General features: G+C 46.4%; 3 protein-coding genes across 5 annotated transcripts in view; 1 reads left to right on the top strand and 2 right to left on the bottom strand.

The window, feature by feature from the left end:
• Positions 1-12,268, bottom strand: part of PASK (PAS domain containing serine/threonine kinase) — a 101,691-nt gene extending 89,423 nt beyond the window's left edge. Inside the window, exon 1 of one of the 3 annotated variants that reach the window (XM_040348900.1) lies at positions 11,863-12,268. Coding sequence is in view for 1 of the 3 variants with exons in the window: in XM_040348899.1 (XP_040204833.1) it covers positions 11,611-11,664 (54 nt within the window). In the remaining 2 variants the exon portion in view is untranslated. Of the gene's footprint in view, positions 1-11,610; positions 11,767-11,862 lie in introns of those variants that run through there. The other 2 variants (XM_040348901.1, XM_040348899.1) reach the window with 2 other exon arrangements.
• Positions 1-18,982, bottom strand: part of MTERF4 (mitochondrial transcription termination factor 4) — a 213,685-nt gene that overhangs the window by 129,041 nt on the left and 65,662 nt on the right. The gene's annotated exons all lie outside the window — the stretch shown is intronic.
• Positions 12,142-18,982, top strand: part of PPP1R7 (protein phosphatase 1 regulatory subunit 7) — a 29,025-nt gene continuing 22,184 nt past the window's right edge. Inside the window, exons 1-2 of the mRNA XM_040348909.1 lie at positions 12,142-12,428; positions 16,901-16,999. Coding sequence (XP_040204843.1) covers positions 12,392-12,428; positions 16,901-16,999 — 136 coding nt within the window. The 5' untranslated portion in view covers positions 12,142-12,391. The remainder of the gene's footprint in view (positions 12,429-16,900; positions 17,000-18,982) is intronic.

Here is an 18,982-nt window from a genome sequence, read left to right as displayed (position 1 = left end):
TGGTTTGCGCAAAAGTTATAGCGCCTACAAAATAGGGCATAGATTGATGACATTTTTATTTATTTATACATTTTTTTTTTACTAGTAATGGCGGTTATCTGTGATGTTTGTCAGGACTGATATTGCGGCGCACAGATGGGACACTTTTGACACTATTTTGGGACCATTGACATTTATACAGCGAACAGTGCTATAAAAAGGCACGGATTACTGTATAAATGTGACTGGCAGAAAAGGGGTTTGCACTAGATCAAGGGGTTAAATGTGTTCCCAAGGGAGTGATTCTAACTGTGGGGGGGAGGGGACTGACTGGGGGGTGTGACCAATCGATGTCCCTATGTACAAGGGACACACCATCGGTCTCCTCTCCCTGACAGGACGTGGATCTCCGTGTTTACACACAGAGATCCACGTCGCTGGCTCTGTAACCGCCGATCGCGGGTACCTGGCAGACATTACGGCCGCCAGGAACACGCATCGGCACCCGAGCGATGCAACGGGCGTGTACGCCCCCCCCTAGTGGCCGGGGAGGCCCGAGGACGTCATATGACGGCCACCCAACTATATGGATCAGTCCAAAATGAGGGACAAATGAGCAGGACAGAAAGACTTTGTACCAAATCAGGGACAGTCCCTCGAAATCAGGGACAGTTGAGAGCTGTGCAGTAGCCATGTGCCAGATATAATCCTAACTTGTACAGTTGGGTCTATCAAATATATTTGCCAATAAAACAGTCTATTGATGAAGCAGGGTATACATCACTGCCTAAGTATTTGGTCACTCCCCTTCCTAAACGGATTTCCCACTGGCTGATTAAAGTGCGTGTGTGTATAGCCAGTTATAGTTTTTGTTCATTATGAGTAGGAAAGGGTTAACACTCGTCAGGTTATCTTTTTTCCTGTTTCCCATTAGAGAGATTTCCCCTCATTTCCTCTCCCAAAAGACACAACAGGAAGTTAAGGAATCTCCCAAAGGGCCCATCTCCCAATTTAGACAAATGTCACCAGAATAGGTATCCTAAGTCCCCTTTCACACTTATACAACTTGTCTCACGATTTTGTACTGCAAAATCGTATGACAAGCTATTTATGATTTGTGTGGCCCAAACTACAAAGACAAGATAAACTACAAAGACAATGACCCACTGACCACCAATGTAAGGGACATCCTATCCACTGACCACCAATGTAAGGAACATTCTTCCCACTGACCACCAATGTAAGGGACATTCTTCCCACTGACCACCAATGTAAGGATCATTCTTCCCACTGACCACCAATGTAAGGAGCATTCTTCCCACTGACCACCAATGTAAGGGACATTCTTCCCACTGACCACCAATGTAAGGGACATTCTTCCCACTGACCACCAATGTAAGGAGCATTCTTCCCACTGACACCAATGTAAGGAGCATTCTTCCCACTGACCACCAATGTAAGGAACATTCTTCCCACTGACCACCAATGTAAGGAGCATTCTTCCCACTGACCACCAATGTAAGGGACATCCTTCCCACTGACCACCAATGTAAGGGACATTCTTCCCACTGACCACCAATGTAAGGATCATTCTTCCCACTGACCGCCAATGTAAGGAGCATTCTTCTCACTGACCACCAATGTAAGGGACATTCTTCCCACTGACCACCAATGTAAGGATCATTCTTCCCACTGACCACCAATGTAAGGAACATTCTTCCCACTGACCACCAATGTAAGGGACATTCTTCCCACTGACCACCAATGTAAGGATCATTCTTCCCACTGACCACGAATGTAAGGATCATTCTTCCCACTGACCACCAATGTAAGGGACATTCTTCCCACTGACCGCCAATGTAAGGAGCATTCTTCTCACTGACCACGAATGTAAGGAGCATCCTTTCCACTGACCACCAATGTAAGGATCATTCTTCCCACTGACCGCCAATGTAAGGAGCATTCTTCTCACTGACCACCAATGTAAGGGACATTCTTCCCACTGACCACCAATGTAAGGATCATTCTTCCCACTGACCACCAATGTAAGGAACATTCTTCCCACTGACCACCAATGTAAGGGACATTCTTCCCACTGACCACCAATGTAAGGATCATTCTTCCCACTGACCACCAATGTAAGGGACATTCTTCCCACTGACCACCAATGTAAGGAGCATTCTTCCCACTGACCACCAATGTAAGGGACATTCTTCCCACTGACCACCAATGTAAGGGACATTCTTCCCACTGACCACCAATGTAAGGGACATTCTTCCCACTGACCACCAATGTAAGGATCATTCTTCCCACTGACCACGAATGTAAGGATCATTCTTCCCACTGACCACCAATGTAAGGGACATTCTTCCCACTGACCGCCAATGTAAGGAGCATTCTTCTCACTGACCACGAATGTAAGGAGCATCCTTTCCACTGACCACCAATGTAAGGGACATTCTTCCCACTGACCGCCAATGTAAGGAGCATTCTTCTCACTGACCACGAATGTAAGGAGCATCCTTTCCACTGACCACCAATGTAAGGATCATTCTTCCCACTGACCGCCAATGTAAGGAGCATTCTTCTCACTGACCACCAATGTAAGGGACATTCTTCCCACTGACCACCAATGTAAGGATCATTCTTCCCACTGACCACCAATGTAAGGAACATTCTTCCCACTGACCACCAATGTAAGGGACATTCTTCCCACTGACCACCAATGTAAGGATCATTCTTCCCACTGACCACGAATGTAAGGATCATTCTTCCCACTGACCACCAATGTAAGGGACATTCTTCCCACTGACCGCCAATGTAAGGATCATTCTTCCCACTGACCACCAATGTAAGGAACATTCTTCCCACTGACCACGAATGTAAGGATCATTCTTCCCACTGACCACCAATGTAAGGGACATTCTTCCCACTGACCACCAATGTAAGGATCATTCTTCCCACTGACCGCCAATGTAAGGAGCATTCTTCTCACTGACCACCAATGTAAGGGACATTCTTCCCACTGACCACCAATGTAAGGAACATTCTTCCCACTGACCACCAATGTAAGGGACATTCTTCCCACTGACCACCAATGTAAGGATCATTCTTCCCACTGACCACCAATGTAAGGGACATTCTTCCCACTGACCACCAATGTAAGGAGCATTCTTCCCACTGACCACCAATGTAAGGGACATTCTTCCCACTGACCACCAATGTAAGGGACATTCTTCCCACTGACCACCAATGTAAGGGACATTCTTCCCACTGACCACCAATGTAAGGATCATTCTTCCCACTGACCACGAATGTAAGGATCATTCTTCCCACTGACCACCAATGTAAGGGACATTCTTCCCACTGACCGCCAATGTAAGGAGCATTCTTCTCACTGACCACGAATGTAAGGAGCATCCTTTCCACTGACCACCAATGTAAGGATCATTCTTCCCACTGACCGCCAATGTAAGGAGCATTCTTCTCACTGACCACCAATGTAAGGGACATTCTTCCCACTGACCACCAATGTAAGGATCATTCTTCCCACTGACCACCAATGTAAGGATCATTCTTCCCACTGACCACCAATGTAAGGGACATTCTTCCCACTGACCACCAATGTAAGGAGCATTCTTCCCACTGACCACCAATGTAAGGGACATTCTTCCCACTGACCACCAATGTAAGGGACATTCTTCCCACTGACCACCAATGTAAGGAGCATTCTTCCAACTGACACCAATGTAAGGAGCATTCTTCCCACTGACCACCAATGTAAGGGACATTCTTCCCACTGACCACCAATGTAAGGATCATTCTTCCCACTGACCACGAATGTAAGGATCATTCTTCCCACTGACCACCAATGTAAGGGACATTCTTCCCACTGACCGCCAATGTAAGGATCATTCTTCCCACTGACCGCCAATGTAAGGAGCATTCTTCTCACTGACCACCAATGTAAGGATCATTCTTCCCACTGACCGCCAATGTAAGGATCATTCTTCCCACTGACCGCCAATGTAAGGAGCATTCTTCTCACTGACCACCAATGTAAGGGACATTCTTCCCACTGACCACCAATGTAAGGATCATTCTTCCCACTGACCACCAATGTAAGGAACATTCTTCCCACTGACCACGAATGTAAGGATCATTCTTCCCACTGACCACCAATGTAAGGGACATTCTTCCCACTGACCACCAATGTAAGGATCATTCTTCCCACTGACCGCCAATGTAAGGAGCATTCTTCTCACTGACCACCAATGTAAGGGACATTCTTCCCACTGACCACCAATGTAAGGATCATTCTTCCCACTGACCACCAATGTAAGGAACATTCTTCCCACTGACCACCAATGTAAGGGACATTCTTCCCACTGACCACCAATGTAAGGATCATTCTTCCCACTGACCACCAATGTAAGGGACATTCTTCCCACTGACCACCAATGTAAGGAGCATTCTTCCCACTGACCACCAATGTAAGGGACATTCTTCCCACTGACCACCAATGTAAGGGACATTCTTCCCACTGACCACCAATGTAAGGGACATTCTTCCCACTGACCACCAATGTAAGGATCATTCTTCCCACTGACCACGAATGTAAGGATCATTCTTCCCACTGACCACCAATGTAAGGGACATTCTTCCCACTGACCGCCAATGTAAGGAGCATTCTTCTCACTGACCACGAATGTAAGGAGCATCCTTTCCACTGACCACCAATGTAAGGATCATTCTTCCCACTGACCGCCAATGTAAGGAGCATTCTTCTCACTGACCACCAATGTAAGGGACATTCTTCCCACTGACCACCAATGTAAGGATCATTCTTCCCACTGACCACCAATGTAAGGAACATTCTTCCCACTGACCACCAATGTAAGGGACATTCTTCCCACTGACCACCAATGTAAGGATCATTCTTCCCACTGACCACCAATGTAAGGAACATTCTTCCCACTGACCACGAATGTAAGGATCATTCTTCCCACTGACCACCAATGTAAGGGACATTCTTCCCACTGACCACCAATGTAAGGATCATTCTTCCCACTGACCGCCAATGTAAGGAGCATTCTTCTCACTGACCACAAATGTAAGGAACATTCTTCCCACTGACCACCAATGTAAGGGACATTCTTCCCACTGATCACCAATGTAAGGGACATTCTTCCCACTGACCACCAATGTAAGGATCATTCTTCCCACTGACCACGAATGTAAGGATCATTCTTCCCACTGACCACCAATGTAAGGGACATTCTTCCCACTGACCGCCAATGTAAGGAGCATTCTTCTCACTGACCACGAATGTAAGGAGCATCCTTTCCACTGACCACCAATGTAAGGATCATTCTTCCCACTGACCGCCAATGTAAGGAGCATTCTTCTCACTGACCACCAATGTAAGGGACATTCTTCCCACTGACCACCAATGTAAGGATCATTCTTCCCACTGACCACCAATGTAAGGAACATTCTTCCCACTGACCACCAATGTAAGGGACATTCTTCCCACTGACCACCAATGTAAGGATCATTCTTCCCACTGACCACCAATGTAAGGAACATTCTTCCCACTGACCACGAATGTAAGGATCATTCTTCCCACTGACCACCAATGTAAGGAGCATTCTTCCCACTGACCACCAATGTAAGGAACATTCTTCCCACTGACCACCAATGTAAGGAGCATTCTTCCCACTGACCACCAATGTAAGGGACATTCTTCCCACTGACCACCAATGTAAGGGACATTCTTCCCACTGACCACCAATGTAAGGAGCATTCTTCCAACTGACACCAATGTAAGGAGCATTCTTCCCACTGACCACCAATGTAAGGGACATTCTTCCCACTGACCACCAATGTAAGGATCATTCTTCCCACTGACCACGAATGTAAGGATCATTCTTCCCACTGACCACCAATGTAAGGGACATTCTTCCCACTGACCGCCAATGTAAGGATCATTCTTCCCACTGACCGCCAATGTAAGGAGCATTCTTCTCACTGACCACCAATGTAAGGATCATTCTTCCCACTGACCGCCAATGTAAGGATCATTCTTCCCACTGACCGCCAATGTAAGGAGCATTCTTCTCACTGACCACCAATGTAAGGGACATTCTTCCCACTGACCACCAATGTAAGGATCATTCTTCCCACTGACCACCAATGTAAGGAACATTCTTCCCACTGACCACGAATGTAAGGATCATTCTTCCCACTGACCACCAATGTAAGGGACATTCTTCCCACTGACCACCAATGTAAGGATCATTCTTCCCACTGACCACCAATGTAAGGATCATTCTTCCCACTGACCGCCAATGTAAGGAGCATTCTTCTCACTGACCACCAATGTAAGGGACATTCTTCCCACTGACCACCAATGTAAGGATCATTCTTCCCACTGACCACCAATGTAAGGAACATTCTTCCCACTGACCACCAATGTAAGGGACATTCTTCCCACTGACCACCAATGTAAGGATCATTCTTCCCACTGACCACCAATGTAAGGGACATTCTTCCCACTGACCACCAATGTAAGGAGCATTCTTCCCACTGACCACCAATGTAAGGGACATTCTTCCCACTGACCACCAATGTAAGGGACATTCTTCCCACTGACCACCAATGTAAGGGACATTCTTCCCACTGACCACCAATGTAAGGATCATTCTTCCCACTGACCACGAATGTAAGGATCATTCTTCCCACTGACCACCAATGTAAGGGACATTCTTCCCACTGACCGCCAATGTAAGGAGCATTCTTCTCACTGACCACGAATGTAAGGAGCATCCTTTCCACTGACCACCAATGTAAGGATCATTCTTCCCACTGACCGCCAATGTAAGGAGCATTCTTCTCACTGACCACCAATGTAAGGGACATTCTTCCCACTGACCACCAATGTAAGGATCATTCTTCCCACTGACCACCAATGTAAGGAACATTCTTCCCACTGACCACCAATGTAAGGGACATTCTTCCCACTGACCACCAATGTAAGGATCATTCTTCCCACTGACCACCAATGTAAGGAACATTCTTCCCACTGACCACGAATGTAAGGATCATTCTTCCCACTGACCACCAATGTAAGGGACATTCTTCCCACTGACCACCAATGTAAGGATCATTCTTCCCACTGACCGCCAATGTAAGGAGCATTCTTCTCACTGACCACAAATGTAAGGAACATTCTTCCCACTGACCACCAATGTAAGGGACATTCTTCCCACTGATCACCAATGTAAGGGACATTCTTCCCACTGACCACCAATGTAAGGATCATTCTTCCCACTGACCACGAATGTAAGGATCATTCTTCCCACTGACCACCAATGTAAGGGACATTCTTCCCACTGACCGCCAATGTAAGGAGCATTCTTCTCACTGACCATGAATGTAAGGAGCATCCTTTCCACTGACCACCAATGTAAGGATCATTCTTCCCACTGACCGCCAATGTAAGGGACATTCTTCCCACTGACCACCAATGTAAGGATCATTCTTCCCACTGACCACCAATGTAAGGATCATTCTTCCCACTGACCACCAATGTAAGGAACATTCTTCCCACTGACCACCAATGTAAGGGACATTCTTCCCACTGACCACCAATGTAAGGATCATTCTTCCCACTGACCACCAATGTAAGGAACATTCTTCCCACTGACCACGAATGTAAGGATCATTCTTCCCACTGACCACCAATGTAAGGAGCATTCTTCCCACTGACCACCAATGTAAGGAACATTCTTCCCACTGACCACCAATGTAAGGGACATTCTTCCCACTGACCACCAATGTAAGGATCATTCTTCCCACTGACCGCCAATGTAAGGGACATTCTTCCCACTGACCGCCAATGTAAGGAGCATTATTCCCACTGACCGCCAATGTAAGGAGCATTCTTCATTATAGAGGACCCAAAATTGACCCCTATCTTCACGATTGGCAATGATGGGATGTACCCAATATCAACGTCTTCTCCGCCTCCGCTTCTCCTCCTCTTCTTCCTCATGCACTGCTACTGCTGCAGCAGCAATGACAACTGCGGTGGCAGGAAAAGGAATTGCCTCACACCATGTGTGTTTTTATTGGTTAATGCCAAAGTCGGAGTTGTACTGATCCCAAATCGTGGCAAAATCGCAGCCGCAAAATCGCGGCAAAATCGCACGACTTTGAAGTCGTATAAATGTGAAAGGGGCCTAATGCCGCGTACACACGACCGTTTTTCGGGTTCTAAATGACGTTTTTTTTTTTATGTCTTTAAAAACGATCGTGTGTGGGCTTCAGAGCATTTTTCGGGTTCTAAAAAATTGCCAATTTTTTTTTTCGAACATGCTCTATTTTTTCACAAAGTTTTGAACATTGTCATTTTTAAGGGTGTAAAAAATGATCGTGTGTGGGCTTTAACGACGTGAAAAATCCATGCGTGCTCAGAAGCAATTTATGAGACGGGAGCGCTCGTTCTGCTAAAACTAGCGTTCGTAATGGAGTTAGCACATTCATCACGGAGACTGAAAAGCGCGAATCGTCTTTTACTTACACAAAATCAGCTAAAGCAGCCCAAAGGGTGGTGTCATCCGAATGGAACTTCCCCTTTATAGTGCCGTCGTACGTGTTGTACGTCACCGCGCTTTGCTAGAGCATTTAATGTGGAATGTATGTTCATTGCTCTTTGCTAAAGAACATTATTTTTTTATCAAGTGTTTATGGGTAAAGTTCCACTTTAAAAGAGAAGTTTATGTTTTGTTTTTTAAAGAAATTAATACTTACCAAGGTGGATGTAGAATTGGATTGCTGCTACATTTGACCCCCGATGGCTCCAAGACTGAGAACTGAGGGATCAAAGACTGTCAATCATTGGCTCTCTGCATTGCCCCCCCCCCCCCCCCTGCAAGCTCAATGGAGCGCTGGGCTGCGGAGGTGGCGGTCTAGGCTTCTGGGTGTATCCCGACAATATGGCTGTGATCTAGGGTGACCATATGTCCCAGATTACCCGGGACAGTCCCGCATTTTGCAGGTCTGTCCCGGGCACATTCATTCCAGGACAATACAATGTCCCTGAATGAAACTCACACAGCCACACCCCGGGCCAATTTGATGCCCCCAAAAAAGGCTGCCACATCACCACTTTTCTCACTGACAGTACTTGTCCTGGCCGGGAATGCCTGGAGGAGCACAATCCCGCCCCCTGCTTGTGATTGGAAAAATCATAAATCCCGCCTCTAGTGTCCAATCACTGTGCTGTGATTTGTTACAGCACAAGCTGATTTTGGGGAAGGTGCCCCTGAATGGTAGTTTGGAAATGTGGTCACCCTACCGTGATCACTCCCCAGCCAGGACCAGCTTGGAGACTTCAGACCACTGTCAGCTGAAAACAGGTCACAGGAGTGTAGAACGAACTGCACTCCTGTGATCCCCAGACGTACAGCCAAACAAGCTTCTCCTTTAAGGTCGGCTTTAAAGTGGTAGTAAACTCTGTTCTACTACTTGTACCTACAGGCAAGAGTATACCCTGTTTCCCAGAAAATAAAACCTCCCCCTAAAATAAGACCTAGCGTAATTTTCCAGGAGGACTGCAATATAAGCCCTACCCCGAAAATAAGCCCTAGTTTAAAATGCTATAACCCACTCTATTACAGTAGTACACAATGTACAATGTGTGTGTTTCTGTAACATAAATGCAGGGAAGAGAGCTCCGGCAGGTCACAAAAGCGCATAGCGGTGCTATAATGAAGGTATTTGGCACAATTATATTACAGAAATACACACATTGTACATTATATACTACAGTAATAGAGTGGATTACAAGATTTTACAAGCATTTTCAAACTGGGGATTCCTAACAGGCAGGTCAAGAGAGGGGAAGAGAAGACAGCACATTACATGGTAAGACCTACCCCAAAAATAAGCCCTACTGTGTCTTTTCGGGCTTCCCGGGCTTATTTTCGGGGAAACACGGGTAGTAAAGCTTACCTATAGGTATTGTGAATATCTCCTAAACTTGCACAGTCTGGTGACAGTCGGTGACATCACCGGCACATGCGTCTGAAGGTCTGGCATACCGTGCCGAACCTTCAGAGCCTGTTCCTTAAATGACAGCTCATGTGCATGCGCGGGAGTGACGTCATCACGCCCCCGGCCACACATGTAGCTAGAGGACGCGAACCCGGAAGGAAGACCAGGGGAAAGAGGAAGTCCTGTCGGTGTGGTGCTGGAGGGCTTCATTCTAATCCAAGTCTCTCATAATGAGCTAGTATGTGATGCATTATAGCACATTATGACATTGCCTTGCAGGGGATTTTTTTTATATATAGCAACTGCAGTTTGCCACCGCTTTAATAAATAATACATTCATTTAAAGGGTTCAAACACATATTTGGCCCAGAAATAAACAACTACCGGCTGGTATTATGGTGTTAGCAGAATAGGTCGATCTTCTCTGCACTGACAACAATGAGTGGAATACACAAGACCCCCTTAACCGGTTGCCGACCGCCGCATGTACATGTACGTCCACAGAATGGCACGTACAGGCAGATGGGCGTACATGTATGTCCCTGCCTTTCCGCGGGTCGGGGGCCCGATCGGGACCCCCCCTCCCGGTACATGCGGCGGTCGGTAACCCGCGGGGAGCGATCCGGGATGACAGCCCGATCGCTCCCCGGAGCTGAAGAACGGGGAGAGCCGTATGTAAACACGGCTTCCCCGTGCTTCACTGTGGCGGCTGCATCGATCGTGTCATCCCTTTTATAGGGAGACACGATCGATGACGTCAGTCCTACAGCCACACCCCCCTACAGTTGTAAACACACACTAGGTGAACCCTAACGCCTACAGCGCCCCCTGTGGTTAACTCCCAAACTGCAACTGTCATTTTCACAATAAACAATGCAATTTAAATGCATTTTTTGCTGTGAAAACGACAATGGTCCCAAAAAGGTGTCAAAATTGTCCGCCATAATGTCGCAGTCACGAAAAAAATTGCTGATCGCCGCCATTAGTAGTAAAAAAATTTTTTATAAAAATGCAATAAAACGATCCCCTATTTTGTAAACGCTATACATTTTGCGCAAACCAATCGATAAACGCTTGTTGCGATTTTTTTTACCAAAAATATGTAGAAGAATACGTATCGGCCTAAACTGAGGAAAAAAAATGTTATATATGTTTTTGGGGGATATTTATTATAGCAAAAAGTAAAAAAAATATTGCATTTTTTTCAAAATTGTCGCTCTATTTTTGTTTATAGCGCAAAAAATAAAAACCGCAGAGGTGATCAAATACCACCAAAAGAAAGCTCTATTTGTGGGGGAAAAAGAACGCCAATTTTGTTTGGGAGCCACGTCGCACGACCGCGCAATTGTCTGTTAAAGTGACGCAGTGCCGAATCGCAAAACCTGGCCTGGGCATTTAGCAACAAAATGGTGCGGGGCTGAAGTGGTTAAAGGAACACACCATCCTCCAGGCTGGAGGACACCACTAAACTACTCTGTCAGACAATAAAGCAGGGAGGAGTGTCTACAGACAACAAGTATTGGGAATACAGAGACATGACAAACTGCAGAATGTATTGTGGGGAGGATTTACCTCAGTGACTATTCCCAGAGCCTCATCTCTGGGCACACAACTATCAGACGTCATCAGCCACAAGTTGCGATCCTCATGTATGATGTCACACAAAGAGCTCCCTCACCACAGGGCACTTGGCGATGTAAACAAGGCCAGCTGGGCCGACCTCTCCTACGACGGACTACAGAACCCCCCCTCGACCCCTCGGGTACAAGTGACAGGTGCTGCCCACCCTCCACACCAGCAGCCCGCACACCTCATTACTCACACCTCTTATGTCATCCTTCCCACAGACAGGCAGCGCGCTGTGTGGCGGAAAAGGCGGAACTGCAAAGGTTTGAACGTGCCGCCCAATCGGGTGTTGATGTCAGATGACCGGTGGGTCCCTCGGCCAATGAGTGTGTGAAAAATGTTGCCAGGCGGAGAGACACGCCCCCGTGGTAGCAGAAAAGAGCGGGCCAGTGGTTGCTAGGGACGCGAGTGCGACATTTGTTTACAGAGGCCAGCCCTTCATTGTAGGAAAGCCCGCCCACTTGCCGGGCTGTGGTGAAAATCCTTCCCAGCCGCACTTACTGGACTTCAATAGAGGAATCCGCCCGTCTTCCCCATAGTGCGTAGCCCACAGGGTATCTATCTATACAATCGTCTCCGCTCGCTTTGACATTAAAACACTACAATTCCCGGCAGGCACTTGGCTCGCGCATGCGTACAAGACCTCCCCCAGCAGTTTCTTCTATTGGCTGGTGTGCGGCGGCCTATGATTGGCGGAGGCTTCCGGAACTAGGAGAGAAGCAATACAATGGCGTATGGCGGGGGAGAGGTGCAAGACATGGAAGGTAGGGTGGAGGAAGGGAGGCCGGACGGCCATGGAGGGGGGGTGACAAGCAGGAAATTTGGGCGGGCTGTGTTAAAGAAGGGCTGGGCAGTGTGTGGCTTTAGAGATAGTGTAGAACTAGAAGCCCCAGCATTCCCTGCGCTGCTAGGTGTGATGACAGGCAGCGGGTGACTCTCCTGGACATGCTGGGAATTGTAGTTCTACATTACAATGCAGGACACAGCTATGCGAACCTGAAATAGACCTCTAGGGGGACCCAGTAAGGATGAACATGTCACCTAGAGCAGCCTATCAGGGCTCAGCTTACTCTGTGCACATAAATGAAAGCTGACTTCTGGTTGGCTGCTGTCAGCACTACGAAGATTGAATTGTCTACCTGAGGTCAATATGATCTGGCAGTTGTGCTCAACCGGTGACCCTCCAGCTGTGGTAAAACTACAAGTCCCATGAGGCATTGCAACACTGACAGTTACAAGCATGACTCCCAATGTATATTATTGGAAAGCCCAATATAGAGTTTATGATCAGCAATGGAGAGACCACACTATCATTGATGGACTGGATTTCCCTCAAACAATATGAAAGACTTGAGTGTGTAGAGGACAGGTGCACTTTAAGGGACCGTATCTTTGAAATTGGAGAATGGCTAAGGCAAGCCTAGGGGTCTTTCCAGCTGAGATGAAGGGCAATATCAGAGAATTGAAGGCTCTGGTGCCCAACCTGTGGCCCTTGGGTATATGCTGTGTGGCCCTCAGACGTCAGGTGTGGGAAATTATGGTACTAGTCTTGTGTAATACGTTCCCATTTCGCATTGTGCCTCTCTTTAATGATTTCAGGGGCCGCATTTGAGGCCCCCTTTAGCTGATGAGTTGACAACCACTGCTTTAAGGATTTAAACCACTGGAGTCTGCAGTGTTGAGGAAGATTTACATTAAGCTAAGCAGAAAAAAATGTTAAAGCGGGGGTTCACCCATCAATTTAACAGTTTGAAAAAGCAGTTACATTCCTGGCATGCCGGGAATGCTAACTGTCACATTGGTTGTGCTCTCAACCAAACTGTCAAACCATCCAATGTCATAACTGATCACATGTGCAGCATCATGGCAGTTGAAGATTAACCACTTCAGCCCCGGGCCATTTTGCAGCTAAATGCCCAGGCCAGGTTTTGCGATTCGGCACTGCGTCGCTTTAACAGACAATTGCGCGGTCGTGCGACGTGGCTCCCAAACAAAATTGGCGTCCTTTTTTCCCCACAAATGGAGCTTTCTTTTGGTGGTATTTGATCACCTCTGCGGTTTTTATTTTTTGCGCTATAAACAAAAATAGAGCGACAATTTTGAAAAAAATGCAATATTTTTTACTTTTTGCTATAATAAATATCCCCCAAAAACATATATAAAAATTTATTTTTTCCTCAGTTTAGGCCGATACGTATTCTTCTACCTATTTTTGGTAAAAAAAAAATCGCAATAAGCGTTTATCGATTTGGTTTGCGCAAAATTTATAGCGTTTACAAAATAGGGGATAGTTTTATTGCATTTTTATAAAAAAAAATGTTTTACTACTATTGGCGGCGATCAATTTTTTTTCGTGACTGCGACATTATGGCGGACACTTCGGACAATTTTGACACATTTTTGGGACCATTGTCATTTTCACAGCAAAAAATGCATTTAAATTGCATTGTTTAGTGTGAAAATGACAGTTGCAGTTTGGGAGTTAACCACAGGGGGCGCTGTAGGAGTTAGGGTTCACCTAGTGTGTGTTTACAACTGTAGGGGGGTGTGGCTGTAGGTCTGACGTCATCGACCAAGTCTCCCTATAAAAGGGATCACTTGATCGATGCGCCGCCACAGTGAAGCACGGGGAAGCCGTGTTTACATACATACATTCCGGGGAGCGATCGCGACGGAGCGGCTATAAACAAATAGCCGCGCCGTCGTCCCGGATCACTCCCCGAGGGGATCTGCACGCAGCGGAGGGGGTCCCGATCGGACCCGCCAGAAGGCAAGGACGTATATATACGCCCATCTGCCTGTCCGTGCCATTGTGCGGACGTAAATAGTCGTGCGGCGGGCGTTAAGGGGTTAAACAGAGGCCAAGACGCACCTTAGCAGCCGTCAATCAACTCCTCTTTGCTTAGAAACGCCCATTCCCCGCTCGGAGCCGGAAAACAAGGGCTCATATAACGATAAGTACAAGTAAAAAAAAAAAAAAACAGCATACTGCAGATGTTAGCAGTATGCTACAGCTAATGTCAGAAAGTGTATTTTTGGGTGAACCTCCGCTTTAAATAGTTTTATTCTTCTCCTAAGCTTTAGAAGAAATCTTAACCAATGGTATGTGATCTGATAAAATCTAAGTATATTCCTTGTGTGGCTTACCTGAGATAATTATGACCTGATAAGATCCAAATACACCGATCAGCCATAACTTAATGACCACCAAAAACTGAGGAGGTCCCTCATTTGCCGCCAAAACAGCCCTGACCCGTGGAGGCATGGACACCACTAGATCTCTGATAGTATGCTGTTGCTCCAAGCCATCAGTTGCAGATCCCTTATTCATGTAAGTTGTGAGGTGGGCACTCCATGGATCGGACTTATTTTTCCAGCACATCCCACAGATGCTCGATGGATTGAGATCTGGAGAATTTGGAGGCCAAGTACACCCATCAAACTTGTCTTCCTCAAACCAGGGCTTGACAAATTTGCTTTGAATCTAGAAGCCATCTAAAAAAGTTAGGAGCCAGGTGCCTTGAACTGCATGTCCTGGGCATTGGGCAAAAGGAATTTGACAGCCCTATATATTCAGCATGAATAAGAGATAATCCAATCCAGCAAATGACATGCCATGCCCCAAAACATCAGCTGAGCTCATAGGTAAAGAAATTGTGCTGCAGCAATGTAGCACCTACACATTCAATAGGTAGGCCGGTCCACGAAAGAGAGAGAGAGAGACTTGTAAAGCGTAACACATGGATGCAGTGCCCAGAGGCGATTCAGTTCGCATTTCATGGGTAAGGAACCCCTTGACCTCAGAAGAGATGGGTTTTAATCTTTCTCCTGAAGGCCAAGTGGTCCGACTCCCGTCGGATGGTAGTTGGTAACGCATTCCACAGGCGAGGTCCCTGGACTGCAAATCTTCGATCTCCTTTGGACTTGTATCTGGCTTTGGGTATCTGAAGGAGGCCTTGATTGGTGGATTGCAGAATACGATTGGGGTTATGGGCTTTTATTTTTTCGCATAGATATTGGGGGGCGTTGCCTTGAATACACTTATGTATTAGACAGAGTGCCTTGAAAGTGATTCTGTCTTTTACTGGCAACCAATGAAGGGATCTCAGTGAAGGTGAAATTGATTCCCATGTTTTTTCCCCAGTCACTAGGCGGCTCTCCTGACGGGGGGTTCGCGCTGATTGTTTATCAGCGCAGCCCCCCCTCGGATCGCCACACTGGAAAAAAAGTCTGAAAAATAAATAAATAAAAAAAACATTCAAAAAAATAAAAAAGATGCCAATCAGTGCCCACAAATGGGCACTGACTGGCAACCTGGGAAAATCAGTGCCACCCCACAGTGTCCATCAGTGCCACCCCACAGTGTCCATCAGTGCCACCCCACAGTGCCCATCCATGCCCAGTGCCCACCTATCAGTGCCCATCTGTGCCACCCATAAGTATCCATCAGTGCCACCCATAAGTGCCGCCTATGAGTGCCCATCTGTGCCGCCTATGTGTGCCCATCAGTGCCGCCTATGTGTGCCCATCAGTGCCGCCTATGTGTGCCCATCAGTGCCGCATACCAGCGCCGCCAATCAGTGCCACCTCATCTGTGCCCGTTAGTACTACCTCATCGATGTCCATCAATGCCATCTCATCGGTGCCCATCAGTGCCGCCATATCAGTGCCCGTAATTGAAAGAGAAAAACTTATTTACAAAAAAATTAACAGAAAAAAATAAAAACGTAATTTTTTTTCAAAATTTTCAGTCTTTTTTTAGTTGTTGCGCAAAAAAAAAAAATCGCAGAGGTGATCATATACCACCAAAAGAAAGCTCTATTTGTGGGGGAAAAAAGACGCCAATTTTGTTTGGGTACAGTGTAGCATGACCGCGCAATTGCCATTCAAAGTGCGACAGTGCTGAAAGCTGAAAATTGGCTTGGGCGGGAAGGTGCGTAAGTGCCTGGTATGGAAGTGGTTAAATAGACTTATTCTTCCCATCAGATTTAGATGAAATCTTAACCGATGTCATGATCGGATAAAATCAAAAGATATTCCTTTTTATGCCAACCTGAGATCATTGTGATCTGAAAAGCTCATCAATTGACCTGGATACAGGTTTATTTTCATGTAGAAGTGGAAATGGGGAAATACTGTTTGTGCTGGTTTGGTACTGATTGTGCTGTCATTCTAGGTTAAATTTTCTGTTTAATATGTTTTTTTTTTTTGTGTTTTTTTTTTGTAATTGAAATAGTGGATAAACGTAGAGAGTCTGATGAATCTGCAGATGATGACCTAAAGGAGAAGCACGCTGTTCAAGATGCTGAAGTGCAGAATGACGAAGAAGGAGCAGGTGAAATGTTTTACTACCTGATAAATCTAGGGGGGGGGGGGTGGCCTAGAGCTATATATTCCATGAAGCATAAAACATAAGAAAAATAAATAAAAATTTAATGAATAGAATTAGAAAAAAAAAAAAACAATGAATTCGCTCACATATACTTAGAAAAAAGGGTGCAATGTGACAACCAGAGCTGTCTACCTCTTCCACCACCTGCATAGCTGTGGTTATACAAAACCCTTATTTTTTGCTTTAATAAATATCCCCATATTTAAAAAACAAATTTCTTTATCCGTTTAGGCCAATATATATTCTTCTACATATTTTTGGTAAAGAATCACAATAAGCGTATATTGAGTGGTTTGCGCAAAAGTTAGAGGGCCAGATCCACAGAGAAATAGATGGGCGCAGCGTATCAGAGATGCGCTACGCCGCCGTACCTTACCTGGCGGAATTTCGAATCCTCAAAGAATTTGCGCCGTAAGTTACGGCGGCGTAGTGCATCTCTGGCGGCGGAATTCAAATCGGCGATTAGGGGGCGTGTTTCATTTAAATGAAGCGCGTCCCCGCGCCGAATGAACTGCGCATGCTCCGTTTCTAAATTTCCCGCCGTGCATTGCGCTAAATGAAGTCGCTAGGACGTAATTTTTTTTTTACTTAGACGTGAGTTACGTCCATCCCGATTCACGGACGGCTTGCGCAAAAAAAAAAAAATCAAATTTCGATGCGGGAACGACGGCCATACTTAACATGGCAAATCTAACTATACGCCGTAAAATACCAGCTTTAACTATACGCCGGAAAAAGCCGACGTAAGAAAATGCGACGGCCGCGCGTACGTTCGTGGATCGACGGAAATGGCTAATTTGCATACCCGACGCGGAAAACGACAAAAACTCCACCCAGCGGACGCCGAAGTATTGCATCTACGATCCGAAGGCGTACGCCTGTCGGATCGAACCCAGATGCCGTCGTATCTTGGTTTGAGGATTCAAACTAAAGATACGACGCAGGTAATTTTAAAGTACGCCGGCGTATCAGTAGATACGCCGGCGTACTCGCTCTGAGGATCTGGCCCATAGCATCTACAAGCGGGAAAGTATTTTTTTTTTTTTTTCTAGTAATGGTGGTGATTTTCGATTTTTGGCGGTATTGCGACAGACATATAGTACACTTTCTTTTTGGGACCATTGACCATTTTATACAGCGATCAGTGCTATAAAAATGCACTGTGTAAATGTCAATGGCAGGGAAGAGGTTAACACTAGGGAGTGATCAAGGGGATAATTGTGCGTTTCCCTCAGTGTGTTCTAACTGTGTGGGGATGGTAATAACTTGGTAGGAACAAACAATGTTTCATCTTCCCTGACAGCACAGGGATTTGTGTGTTTACACACACAAATCCCTGTGCTAGCGCTCATGCGTAGCCGGTATCGATTATTCCTCCCCTGGCCACACGCATTGGGTCCCCCGCCGTGCAGTCGGCGCGCTTGCTGGTGGCCAAAAAAAGATAAGATGCTGTACGGGGTTTCGCCCAGGAGAGCCATTCTGACACAGTATATCTGCGTGAGCCGGTCCAGTAACCGGTTTACAGGAAAGCACAGCAGAGAGTATCCGGATATGTTGACCAAGATGAAGGCACAGGAGATCTGATGCAAGTAGCTTAAATAGCCGGCAGGCTGATTGACGAGCAGGATATGATCATCAGGTGAGTAAGACCCCTTTCACGCTGGGGTGTTTATCAGGCGTTTTAGCGTAAAAAAAAAGCGCCTGAAAGAAGCTGCTTCTGCAATCCCAATGTGAAAGCCCAAGTGCCTTCACATTAAAGCGCCTGAAAAATGCCCCAGTGTGAAAGGGGTCTTGGCATTAAAAAAGCACCCGAAAGAAGCCTCATCTGTAATGTGAAAGTCCGAGTGCTTTCACACTGAGGTACTGCGCTGGCAGGGCGTCAAAAAAAGTCCTGCAGGCAGCTTTAATAGATGGCACGGAGGGGAC

The sequence above is a fragment of the Rana temporaria genome, chromosome 4 (genome assembly GCF_905171775.1).
Source record: "Rana temporaria chromosome 4, aRanTem1.1, whole genome shotgun sequence".
Lineage (NCBI taxonomy): Eukaryota > Metazoa > Chordata > Amphibia > Anura > Ranidae > Rana > Rana temporaria.
Note: the sequence above shows the minus strand (reverse complement) of the source record. Positions and strands in the feature narration are given on the sequence as shown.